The 13,517-nt window shown below is 34.3% G+C and overlaps 1 protein-coding gene across 2 annotated transcripts in view; it reads left to right on the forward strand.

Moving 5' to 3' along the window:
* Positions 1–13,517, forward strand: part of PIBF1 (progesterone immunomodulatory binding factor 1) — a 194,604-nt gene that overhangs the window by 145,247 nt on the left and 35,840 nt on the right. The window contains exon 15 of one of the 2 annotated variants that reach the window (XM_058548290.1): positions 9,897–10,027. The exons of the other annotated variant lie outside the window; for it this stretch is intronic. Coding sequence (XP_058404273.1) covers positions 9,897–10,027 — 131 coding nt within the window. The remainder of the gene's footprint in view (positions 1–9,896; positions 10,028–13,517) is intronic. 2 annotated transcript variants of the gene reach the window in all.

Raw genomic sequence — 13,517 nt, forward strand, 5'->3', positions numbered from 1 at the left:
TTGTGGATAATTGGTCCTGTTTCTTTACCGTTTGTGCGTGTACATGCGCACCCATGCCTTTAGTCCACATTCTTTAGTTTAAAGTAGTAGGGGAGAGGAAGTAGGGGAGAGGAATTCTTATCTCTTCACATTTTGTGCTACTCTTACATAATATTTTTTTTTCCTGTTATTTAGAGGCGGTCATGAATACTGGCTAAGCACATGATTCTGGAGCCAGACTCACTGGGTTAAAATCTCATTTCTGGTAGTTACTTGCTGTGTAAACTTGGATAAGTTGTTTAACCTCTCTGTGCCTCAGTGTCCTCATTTGTAAAATATTTATTAAGTTCCAAATAAAATGAGTTTCATTGAAATGTTGCCGGAGCAAATGAGTGGATTACTTTTTTTAAATAGTTTTTTTAAAACAGATTATGTTTTGTAACATTTAACAGGGAAAAAACAGAAAAGCAAGGCAGAAGGTGAAAAAATGGCATTTGAAAACAGGCAAAGACAATCTGAAATGCTACATACTATATGATTCCAACTATATGACATCTAGAAAAAGTGAAACTATGGAGACAGTATAATGAGCATTGGTTGCCAAGAGTTAGGAGGAAGGGAGGGATGAATAGACAGAGCAAGAGGATTTATAGGGCAAACTATTCTGTATGATACTGTAACGGTGAATACATGTCATTATACATTTGTTAAAACTCATATAATTTATAACACCCAGAGTGAACTGTCTGTAAACTGTAGAGTTTGGGTGATAATGGTGTGTCAATGTACATTCATCAGTTGTAACAAATGGTGATACTGAGGAAGGTTTTAGGGGTAGGGGGAGCTGGGAATATATAGGAGCTCTCTGTACGTCCACTCACTTTTGCTGTGAACCTAAAACTACTCTAGAAAATAAAGTCTTTAAAAAAAAAACAGACCAGAAAGGGAATGAAATTTGAGAATCACAGAGAAGAGACGGGAGAAAAGGAAAAGGAGTGGGGAAGATGTCAATGGCTCATTTTCTGTGACGGTAATCATGGCCACCTTTTGTCACTTGTGCCATTCGGCGGTCCTTGAAGCTAGTTTTGTTAGTAATAGGAAAATACCCCCCGGAAAGGAACTTTGTCTAGAGAAAAATTAAGTTCTTGACATAGGTAACAGAACTAAGTTTTTTGTAACATTAAAGAATTTGGGAGAAACTTCATTTCTCTGTGTGTGTGTATTTCATGGGATGCTTCACTCCTTGTGAAGTTAGTGTTCTCATATATTTTGTGGATGCACAAGATAAAATGTAGCTGGATATGAGGGATAATTAAATTGTTGATGCATGATAAAGTTTCATGAGGAAGACTTAAAGTAAGGAGGCTATTGGAACAAACTATTCATAGGTAATATGGGGCATGATCAAAACACAGAACCATGGGCCGGCCCCGTGGCTTAGCGGTTAAGTGCGTGCGCTCCGATGCAGGCTGCCCGGGTTCGGATCCCGGGCGCGCACAGCCGCACTGCTTCTCCGGCCATGCTGAGGCCGCGTCCCACATACAGCAACTAGAAGAATGTGCAACTATGACATACAACTATCGCCTGGGGCTTTAGGGGAAAAATAAATAAATAAATAAATAAATTTAAAAAAAAAAAAAAAAAAACACAGAACCAGAAATTGCCTTTAACATGTACAAATTGTTGTTAACTATTGTCATTTTGTCTCTTATTTTTTGAGGCTCTGATGTGGAATTATATAGAAAGGAACATTTTTATTTTAACAATGATGAACTTATATTTATCTACCGTATGAATGGCTGATTTGTTACATGGACAAAACATTCACTTTCATTGTAGTAACAGCTCTGTGTCTAACGTTGCCAAATGCTTAAACCAAGAAGTCTTTGTTATGGTTCATTCTGGAAAAAATTTAATTGTATGGATCCAGGACAGTATACCAGAATTTGTTCTTGAAGCCATGTATTTATAGGTTCACATACCAAGTCATATGAATGTGTGTGCGTGTGTACCAAATGCCAGCCACTACTGAAGTAGGGAAAAACAATAATTTATTTACAAATTATATTCTGTTTACACATCAAACAAATAAGATAATTGTTTAAACTTTTTATCTTACTGGTATGCCTTGATAACTCATGACTGACTACAAATTTTTTCATTTAAGAGCTATTGCAAATTATACTGCAAATCCCTCCACCCCACCCCCACCCAATCAGCATTGTTACACAATTGAACCACATTAAAATGAATTTCTCAGGGGTAGCTTTGAGGGGGAAAGAAATTTAAAACACTTGAACTTGAAAATTCCATTCTCTGACTCTAATCTCCTGTCTTTCCAGCTCTCCCAGTCCTTCCAGCTCTCCCAGTCCTTTCATTCCCACTAAACCTGTGCTTTATTTGGACTCATTGTGAGTCCCAGACTCGTAAATGTTGTATTTATCCAATCTGTCAAGCCCCTCCTGGCTCCACTTTTCTTCCTACCCAGCCTTGGACCTTATCAACCCTCTGAGCACTACATTCACTAGCACTCTACTAGATTGCTTTGTTGCCAAATTCATCCATCAAGCTTTTCTTGACATTCCCTACCTTTAGCATAGTATCTTACAATCTGGTAGTTACTCTATAAATATTTAATGGAAGGAAGGAGGGAGAGAAAGAAAATTCTTTGGTCTTTTGTTAATGTGCTGAAAATTTCTCGTGGAAATCTGTTCCTTTTGCTGCTTGGAAGCATTACAATTTTTTGTTGTTGAACATCAACCAGGCCCTCATTCCTGTTGCCTAGTGTTTTTATTTTTCTGTATCTGTCCTGTTTCCTATTATCTTCATTGCAGGTCACTTCCACTCCCCAAAGCCATCAATTCCATCATCTATATCTTTTCTTTATTACAATTAGGTCATCTAAATTTATTTTCTTTGGGTTCTTTTCACCCAAGGATTTTTTAGTCTCTTCACTTACTCTTTTTTGCTCCCACTCAAAAAAATGAGTGTGTGTGTGTGTGTGTGTGTGTCTATTTACATAACTTTCAAAAGTTAGCCCCTTTTTTTGTACATAATTCCCTCTCCTCTCGTCCCCCATCATCTGTTCACCTATGCCCTTCCTGAGTGATCACCAATGACTTTGTTTTTTTTTTCTTTTTTAACAATTTATTTATTTATTTATTTCCCCCCAAGGCCCCAGTAGATAGTTGTATGTCATAGTTGCACATCCTTCCAGTTGCTGTATGTGGGACGCGGCCTCAGCATGGCCTGAAAAGCGGTGTGTCAGCGCACACCCGGGATCCAAACCCCGGGATCCAAACCCGGGCCGCCAGCAGTGGAGCACACGCACTTACCCGCTAAGCCAGGGGGCCGGCCCCCAATGACTTTCTAATTGTCAGTATTCTCTTCTCTGTCCCCTGATCTGTCTATGGCATGAGATTATAAATATTATAGATATTCTAGAAATTCTGTCCTTTCTTTGTTTTACAACACCGTTCTCCCTCAGATGACTCTTTAGTCTTCTTAGCTAACATCTTCTGACCCTGAAATGTAGGTGTCCCTCATATGTCTGCCCTTTGCTCTGTTCTTACATCTCAGTAGTAATTCTCAGATGTTAGTGAGTATAAGAATCACCTCAGATTCTTGTTTAAAAGGTAGATTTCTTGGGGCCGGCCCTGTGGCACAGCGGTTAAGAGCGCGGGCTCCGCTGCTAGCAGCCCAGGTTTAGATCCCAAGCGTGCACTGAGACATCGCTTTTCAGGCCATGCTGTGGAGGAAGATAGGCACAGATGTTAGCCCAGGGCCAGTCTTCCTCAGCAAAAAGAGGAGGATTAGCATGGATGTTAGCTCAGGGCTGATCGGCCTCACCAAAAAAAAAATGTAGATTTCTTGATCCTACCCTCAGAGATGGTGATTAAGTAGGTCTAGAATGAGGCCCAGGAATATGCATTTTTAACAAGCTCTTCTTGTATCTTTAATAAAAGTGATGCAGAGCTGCTCTGAAAAAAATAATGCTCTACAGTCCTATCTACTCCAGTGATTTCAGTCATCACTTCCGTGCTGATTACTTTCAAACATTTTAACGTCTTACTCTTATGAATTTCTCTTTATTATCTGGACCGTACTTTGAGAACCTCAAGACCAGAGCAGGGCTGATAATCAACTAGTATGGACTTGCTTTTGGTTGTTAAAATAATAAAACATTTGATAAACACTGGTAAACAACTGTTGCCCTAAGCCCCCGAATATCATTCCATCACCACAATCCTGTCTGTCCTGGTCCCTCTCCTGAGATCCCCTGGACCTCCCCACCATCCAGCAACAGAGAAGTAATACCTGGCACCACAGAATTTCTCTAGGACCCTGCTCCAGTGCGAAGGCTGGCATCCTAATTGGTTGCATTGTTTCAGTTAACTATTACCCCTGTTAAAGATGATGATGTCATTAACCATATGGGGACACAGGAGAAGGAGTTAGTTTTAATGGGGAAGATGGTAAATTCAGGATATAAGATGGTTTATGTGTAGTACTGTTAAACCTACTAAAATAGTTGGATGGAATCGCCTGTAGCAAGTCCAAGATCACAAGAGCTGTGCTTTCCAAATTTGGCAGATCATCAGAAGGCCCAACCCTAAGAAATATTGATTCATTAGGACTGAGATGGGTCCCAGAAATCACTGGGTTTTTTACATATTCCCCAGTGATTCTGTTGATTAGCTAGGTTTAAGAGCTACTGCTTTAGATTGAGAACACAGAAGTAGTACCAAAGTGTTGCCCCATATTGGACCTCAAAAAGGCATTTCACATTCCATGGCACAATCAAAAAGATTAGGCAAGGATATGTGGATTTTTCAGCACAAACTACCACCACTACTTAGGAGTATCACTTGTATATATTTTATACACAAAAAGAGACTCAATGTTAAATCCATTCGACAGAATACATTTTGTCCCTGGCAAGAAAGAGCTCAATTTCTAGGAGTTTCTTTGAAAATAAACTCCACAAGGAAAAAAATCCCACATTTAGGAGAAACACAACAAAATGTAGTCACCTTTATATGTTTTTTAAATTTTAAGAGAAAATATATAATTTTAGGGTATCATCCAAGAATAAGTTAGTATTTGAATTAAAATATATAATTATGTTTTAATCAGGTGTTGCTTTTCACTGAATCATATGTACAGTTTATTGAAACAAAGGAGGAATAACAATTCTATAAAATGTTGTGTCATGGATTTAGTCCTGAGTCATTTATTATGTATATGATTCCTGAGTCACTAATTACTAAGGCTTTCCTATAAGGAAAAGATTACTAACAATGGGCAAAGTGAGTGATTGTGAAGCTTTTTGAATACTAATTATTATAGCTACAGAGAGACTTTTTTAAACCATATTGGAGGAATTAAATTCTGTTAAATTAACATTTATTTCAAAAATAGATATTAGCATCACTTTTCACTGAGACACGTGTATTTTTTTCCTGAGAAATTAAAATAAATTTGGGGGATTTAGAAGCTTACAAACAAGGTTATAAAAACTGACAACACTATAGTAATTTTTATTATCTAGAGAGGGAGGAGTTTATAGATTGTATATTAGAGAGACCTTTTGAAAGTAAAGGCTTTTGGCCCTTAATTTGGTTTATAATACTAAAACCTAATATATGTAGTTTCTGTAATGAAAAAATCGAACTAAAATAATTAAACTAATGATTGCTGTTATATTTTTATGCAATTGAAGTTAAGTTTGATAAGTTTTAAACATAGCTCATTCTAGACTACAGCTAACAACAATTTGGAAATGGCCTTAGTCCTTCCCTACTGTCTGCCCACCCCCCGCACCCCCTCAAGCCCCCCACGCCCTCCGCCCCCCAGACTATTCTGCACTTTGAAACACAAAGCAACTTGTCAGTTCAGTTTATTCAGTTAGGGTCAATTCTGTGAAAACAAAGTCAAGGCAATTGTTTGATTTAATTGACTAGTGAAACTGGTTATACAGGTAAGTAGAATTTAGTTTTATTTTTGTCCAGCTGCATATTTGAATGTTCATAAAGTAACTTAGTAGAGTAATAAGATTCCAGTGACATTGTAACAGATTTTAAAGAATGATTACCAAAGCAAGGAAAAAGAGCACTAAAACCCAAACTATAGAAAATATTCATGGTATTTTTTTCTTTATAGCTCTGCTTTCACTATAATGAATTGTGTCTGAAAAAAGAAGTCTTCTTTTCTTTCACTATTCATTTCCTTTTCTTTGAGGAATTATTTCCTGGGCCATACTTAATATAACCGTAGGAAATTTTCTGATATAATTTAGATGAATAGTTTAACTTACAAAGTAGTCCTCAAACTGCAAGCAGATATTCTCTAACAGTTGGTCAGCCACCTCTTGGCTTCACTTTCCTCCTTACCTACCTGGACCTCATGGTTGATCATTCTAACAATAATTGTTTATGCCCTTAATTCTTTCTGCCTTCCACTGTTACCTTCCGCTATACCCATCTTGCTCTTCTCCACACCTTTAGCTTCTAGGATGCTGGTCACTCATTATTTTTATGTGTGAACAGAAAACCAGAAAATTGCAGTGCTAAAATAAATGATATGTTTAGATCTTAATATAAAAAATATGGATCTTGTAAATGTAGTTCATTTGAGAAAAAATATAAATCATTTCTTCTCCCAGAAAAACAGCAAATCTTTAGCCTCAATTGAACTTGTTAGGGATTATGAAAGGAAAGAGGAAAAAAAAATTTTACACGTATAAAAGGCTAGAATTTTATTATCAAAGAACATTTTAAGGTCAAAGTAGGAATTTTATAATATTTTTGTTCTTTGTAATAAAATACTCCTTTCCCCACTCCCTCACTTTTATAATAGATATTCACCACTTTTATTGATTGTTCAGTTTTTGCATATCCAACTTTTGAGAACTCATTATGTACCAAAGGAGAGGTTGCTGATATTTACAGTGCTGTGTTTAGTCCTATACTGACATACATTTTACATTTGCTTAGGAAAAAAGAGCAAGCACAAATAAACAAAAAAACTAAGGGTGATTGGGTATATAAGTTGATATAATCCTTTAGCAAAGAACTTAATATGTCAAGAGCATTACATAGTCATACTCCTTAGTGCATGTCCTGTTCTGAAAAATTTTACAAAGGAAATACTAATTTAAGAAATAATATCTACAATATAAAAAAAAAGTTTGTTGTAGCATTATTATACTAGTCAAAAATGGATAACATCCTAAATGTTTCTTACTATCAGCAATGTAATTAAATTATGGCACATTTGCTTAGTAGACAGTGTTGTAACCATTAAAAATATAAATTAAAGTACTCCAAAAACTTGGAAAAATGATTATGATATAAGGTGAAGTGAAAAGGCATAACATAAAATTGTACATAGTATACTAGCAATGAACAATCCAAAAAGGAAATTAAGAAAACAATTCCATTTATAATAGCATCAAAAAGACTGAAATACTTAGGAATAAATTTAATCAAACGGGAAAGATATGTACACTGAAAACTACAAAACATTAGTGAAAGATATTAGGGGAGACCTAATAAATGGAAAGACATCCCATGTTCATGGATTAGAAGACAAGATTGTTAAGATGACAGTACTACCCAAAACGATTTACAGATTCAGTGCAATCCCTATCAAAATCCCAATGGCATTTTTTTTTGCAGAAATAGAAAATCCATTCTAAAATTCATATGGAATTTCAAGGAACCCTGAATGGCCAAAACAATCTTGAAGAGGAAAAACAAAGTTGGAGGACTCACACTTACAGATTTTAAAACCTACTACATGGGCCAGCCCCGTGGCTTGGCAGTTAAGTGCGCGTGCTCCTCTACTGGCGGCCCAGGTTCGGATCCCGGGCGCGCACCAACACACCGCTTCTCCAGCCGTGCTGAGGCCGCGTCCCACATACAGCAACTAGAAGGATGTGCAACTATGACATACAACTATCTGCTGGGGCTTTGGGGAAAAAAAGGAGGAGCATTGGCAATAGATGTTAGCTCAGAGCCGGTCTTCCTCAGCAAAAAGAGGAGGATTGGCATGGATGTTAGCTCAGGGCTGATCTTCCTCAAAAAAATAAATAAATAAAATAGAACCTACTACAAAGCTACAGTGATCAAAACAGTATTCTACTGGCATAAAGATAGACATACAAGATTAATGGAATAGAATAAAGAGCACAGAAATAAACACTCATATAAATGGTCAATGGTTTTTCAACATCGTTGCCAAGACCATTCAATCAAGAAAAGACAGTGTTTTCAACAAATGATGCTGGTAAAACTGAATATCTATATGTAAAAGATTGAAATTGGACGCCTACCTTACACTACATACAAAAGTTAACTCAAAATGGATCAAAGACCTAAATTTCAAAGCTAAAGGTATAAAACTCATAGAAGAAAACATAGGAGAAAATCTTCATGACCTTGGATTTGGCAATGGTTTCTTAAAAATGACAACAAAAATATAGGCTTCAAAAGAAAAAATAGGTAAGTTGGATTTCATCAAAATTAAAAACTTTTGTGATCAAAGGACGTTATCAAGAGAGTGAAAAGACAACCCACAGAATGGGAGAAAATATTTGCAAATCATAGATCTAATAAGTGTTTAATATCCAGAATATATAAAGAACTCCTATAACTCAACAACCAAAAAACAGACAACCTAATTAACAAAAGAGCAAAAGACTTGGATAGACACTTCTCCAAAGAGAATGTACAAATGGCTGATAGGCACATGAAGTAACAGTGTTGGCAAGGATGTGGAGAAATTGGAACCAAAGTGCATTGCTGGTAGGAATGTAAAGTGATAAAGCCACTGTGGAAAACAGTTGGCAATTCCTCAAAAAGTTAAATATAGAATTACCATATGACCCAGCGATTCAACTCCACTCCTAGGTAGATACCCAAAGGAATTGAAAACAGGGACTCAAACAGATATTTATACACCACTGTTAATAGCAGCATTAGTCACAATAGCCAAAAAGTGGAAACAACCCAAGTGTCCACCAACAGATGGATGGATAAACAAAATCTGCTAAAAACGTACAATGGAATATTATTCCGCCATAAAAAGGAATGAAATTCTGATAAATGGTACAACATGGATGAACCTTGAAAACATTACATTAAGTGAAATGAGAAGACACAGAATGACAAATATTATATGATTCTACTTATATGAGGTATCTAGAATAGGCAGACTTCTAGAGACAGATAGTAGAATAGAGGTGTCCGGGGGTGGGGGGAGTGTTTCTGTTTAATGTGTACAGAATTTCTATTGGGTTGATGAAAATATTCTGGAACTAGATACTAGTGATGGTTACATAACATTGTGAATGTGCTTAATGCCACTGAATTGTACACTATAAAATGGTTAAAATAGTAAATTTTATGTTATTTATGTTTTGACCATAATTTTTTTAAAATGTATTTATACATAGTGATTTAGGTACATAAATTATCTATTTTACAAGTAAGGATGGAAGAGAATATGAAGACATGAAAAAATTACTAAATTGTAGTATGATTATATTATTTTGAATAGAAATAAAGGTCAAATAAAAGATTTTCGTTTTTAGCTAATGGATATTCATTAAAAGATAAATTTTATGTCACATATCTTCTCAGACCAACAAATGGCAAGAAAGTTTAGGTATCCCATCCCCAAAATTGGTAACAATATTTTATTTAAAATTTTTCTTCTCTGTTTTATTGTTGTTATTATTATAAAAAATAGTTATATTGATTAATAATTTTTAAAACCTAATTTACACAAGAAAGGCTTTTAAGAGTAATTCGTGTAAGGTAGAGTTGGTGTCCTATATCTATGCCAGAATGTTCTGAATAGTTTTAGTTTCTTGAAAAATTGTCTAGATTTTAATGAAAGCTGTTTTTCTTTAGCTTGACAGGGCCAATTCTCTATTAAACCAGGCTCAGCAACCTTACAGATATCTCATTGAATCAGTACGTCAGAGAGATTCTAAGATTGATTCACTGAAGGAGTGTGTTACACAACTTGAGAAAGATGTCAGGTAAACCATCTACAAATCTTTTATTTGAATAATAAAGGCATTATAAACATAATATTATATATTAGATGAATATTTGGGTTGTAAATTGTGAAGAAAAATTTAAATAATGAAGGTGATCTTAAATGTAATGAGTATTAAATTTCTCTTAGAAAAACCAGGTCATATCACATTAAGTATTCACATTCTACCTTATGATCAGAAGTCTTAGCCTGGGCATAACAATGCTACACTTATTAACAAAGCACTCCACCCTCTGTAGGGCACACAACTGCTAGCCTGTCCCTGTTCCCCTAGAATTCTTTAATGGGATGGGAGTTGACCAAAGGGAGAGGAGGAATATAACCAGATGTCATTTGTGGAGTCAAAATAACTTTTTAAACAGATGAAATGTACACATTCACTTAGATTCGTGTTGACTTTGCCAAGGAATTTTTAGGCTTTTCTTCCCCTGACCCTTTACATGAAGTAACCTGTGAATTACCTAAATGTAAGTAAAATCCTTTCAGTTCCTTAGATTGAAATTGTTTTCTTACATGACACCCTATCCAAAAGACTTGCTCCATTTAATAATCATTCAAATTCTTACCTGTTCATCTATATGATTATTTTAGTCTTTTTAAATTGCAGTAAAAAAAGGATGCTATGCATAAAGAAAAAGGTTTTAACTTGTGGAAGGTTGGTTAGTTGACTTAGTTGTTTTTAGATTTTAAGATTATTAGAATAAATTATTAGATAAATTATTAACCAATTCATAAATGTAGAAGCAGAGAATTAGATGGGAATGGAATTGTTAAATTAAAGAATTGGAAAACAAGAAGATAGTTACTAAATTCAGATTTCCTAAGGTATATAACCAAAAATATAAAACTACTGGTAATTGACTGCAAAGTATGAGTGCTCTTTTTGATGAATCAGAATCATTATCTTCTCCTCTCATTTCTACTCCACCAAAATAATTGGTCCAGAACTTTACTCCTGAACTTAATTTTTTGATAATATAATAAAATAATTTTGAATCACCTTTATGCTTTAAATGTCAACATAAATAATAATTTATTTCTAGATTAATTTTAAGGTTAAAAATTGTATTTAGAATATACATAACCAGCATTAATAAATTAATTCAGTGAATTAATTAAGCAATTGTATAAATTGCTATTGGGGCAATAGAAATTGTCTCATCATTCACTGGGTACTTGGTTATCTTAGGGAATTGATGAAAAACCCCCAATAGAACTTTTTCTTCCTATATTACAGTATACATTTTTGTTATATTTGAAGTTTTGTATAGAGTCTTGTTTTACCTTTATAATCTTGGAGTGGGTCTATATAAAAGGCCTATGGAAAAAATTACCTCTTTCACAGTTACCTTCAAATAAATTTATTTGAATATTTATTTTACTAAGAATTTAAATAGCTAAAAATGTTTAATATAGAGAAAAATATTAGCTAGCTATAGGAGAAAATTATAAAGATGAACAAATTCAGCCCTAGAGAAATGAAGCAACTTGTCATCTAAGAACATAACAGTTTTGTGGTAGGACCCAAACTTGAATCCAGACCTTTCTGCTTTCTAATTCTGTACTCTTAACCATTATGTTATACTGCCTCCCTATGTTCTTTTCTGAATAAGGGATAATTTTTCATTAACTAATATTATTAGAGAAGAGAAGCGAAAAAAAAGTGTAGAATAGTGGTTAAAAGTAGGACTTTAATGAGTTGATAATTGTTGAAGCTGGATGACAGATACATGGGGGTTATTTATATTTTCTCTCTTCTTTTGAAATTTTCAATAATAAAGTTTTTTTAGAAAACAGATTTTAAAAGGGAGTACAGGTTCAATAGATAGGTTGCATGGCTTCAAATCCAGCTCAGTACTTAGTTTTGAATTCGAGCAAGTCAGTTAAACTCTCTAAACCTCCATTGTCCAATAGAACTTTCTGGAATGATAAAAATATTCCATATCTGCAATGTCCAGTATGGTAACCACTAGCCACATGTGGCTATTGAGCATCTGAAATATGCTTACTATTACTGAGGAACTAAATTTTTAATTTTATTTAAATTAATTTTAATTTCCACTTGTGGCTGGCTAATGGCTGTGATATTGGATAGTATAGCCAGTTTTCTCATCTGTGAAATGAGAGTGATACTAACAGTACCTAATTCATATGGTTATTCTGAGCATTAAATGATATAATCTTTGTACTATATATAGCACTGTATAGACACATTATAAATGCTCTATAAATGTTTGCTATTATTAGTATTTATCTTACATTTAACAAATTTTTATGTTGAAAATAATCTTAAAAATGAGAAATAATATTTCTCGAAATATGTTGAATTTTGACAAAAATTAGGCCTCCGTTAATAACAGCAACAGACTCATAAAAACTATGCCAGTTATGGAATTAACTACAAAAAATATTTTTTGTGCTAAACATTTGAGTCCTTTAAGGCTGTCTGTGTTTCATAAATTTATTGCCTAATGTTTTAGTAGATTCAGAACTGATGTTTCACGAATATGAAATCTTGCTCCTAGGTAAAGCTACTACCTTCTAATGTGAAAAATTAAGATGCTTTCATTAGTTTAATTATGGCCTTTGAGGTGCTGTCAAGGTACCCTGAGACATGAATGAAATGATGGGATACCATGAAAAACAGCCCAATCAACAAATCAGATACTGTAGGATAGATCACAGTTCTATCTACCGTCGCCCTACTCTGAGCTGATGACATTTCAAATGTAGTGGAATTATCCTAGGCTTTGAATACATGTCAGCCTGGTTTCATTTCTCGTGGTAAAGTGTCTGTAAAATATAGATATTAATATGAACATCAAGGGGTAGTGGTGAAAATTAAATGAAGTAACATATATAAAGCTGCTGGCACATGGGAGAAACTTGGTAAATATTACTTCCCTTCCTCTTGTCCTTCATTAATTCGAAATTTAAACATTAGATGACCTATCCAAAAAGATTATTAAGTGATTATGTTCCTTGAAAATTCCTATTTCTCTTTGCTGGGTGTTGATTTTAATTGTAAAGAATATTTACATTAATTGATTATTTTTAAAATGTTTCTCTAGCTTATACAATAAAAGCTCTTTACAGAATGAATAATTTTATCATTTTCTTAGAAAATAAAACAATACCACTATACCACACCTACAACTTGCAATTTAACTATTTATACAGTATATGCAATGTCTAGAAAGCTTAGAGTAAATATGCACTAAGATGAAATCGCTATAAACATGTTAAAAGCTAACATTTGAGATATCACTATTAATTACTTTAAATTTCCATATCATTAAAGTAATAATCTGTTTTAAAAGTACTACTGTTAACTCTCCTCCACCAAGCCACAAGAGAGAGTCTGGGTTATATAGTTTGACCTATAGTTCAGAACTGAAGGAAGCATGGAAAGGGAATAATTAGCATAAATTTTCTTTCCCTGTTGTCAGTTCTCCGTTTATTTGTAACTA

Source organism: Diceros bicornis, chromosome 9, assembly GCF_020826845.1.
Source record: "Diceros bicornis minor isolate mBicDic1 chromosome 9, mDicBic1.mat.cur, whole genome shotgun sequence".
Taxonomy (NCBI): domain Eukaryota; kingdom Metazoa; phylum Chordata; class Mammalia; order Perissodactyla; family Rhinocerotidae; genus Diceros; species Diceros bicornis.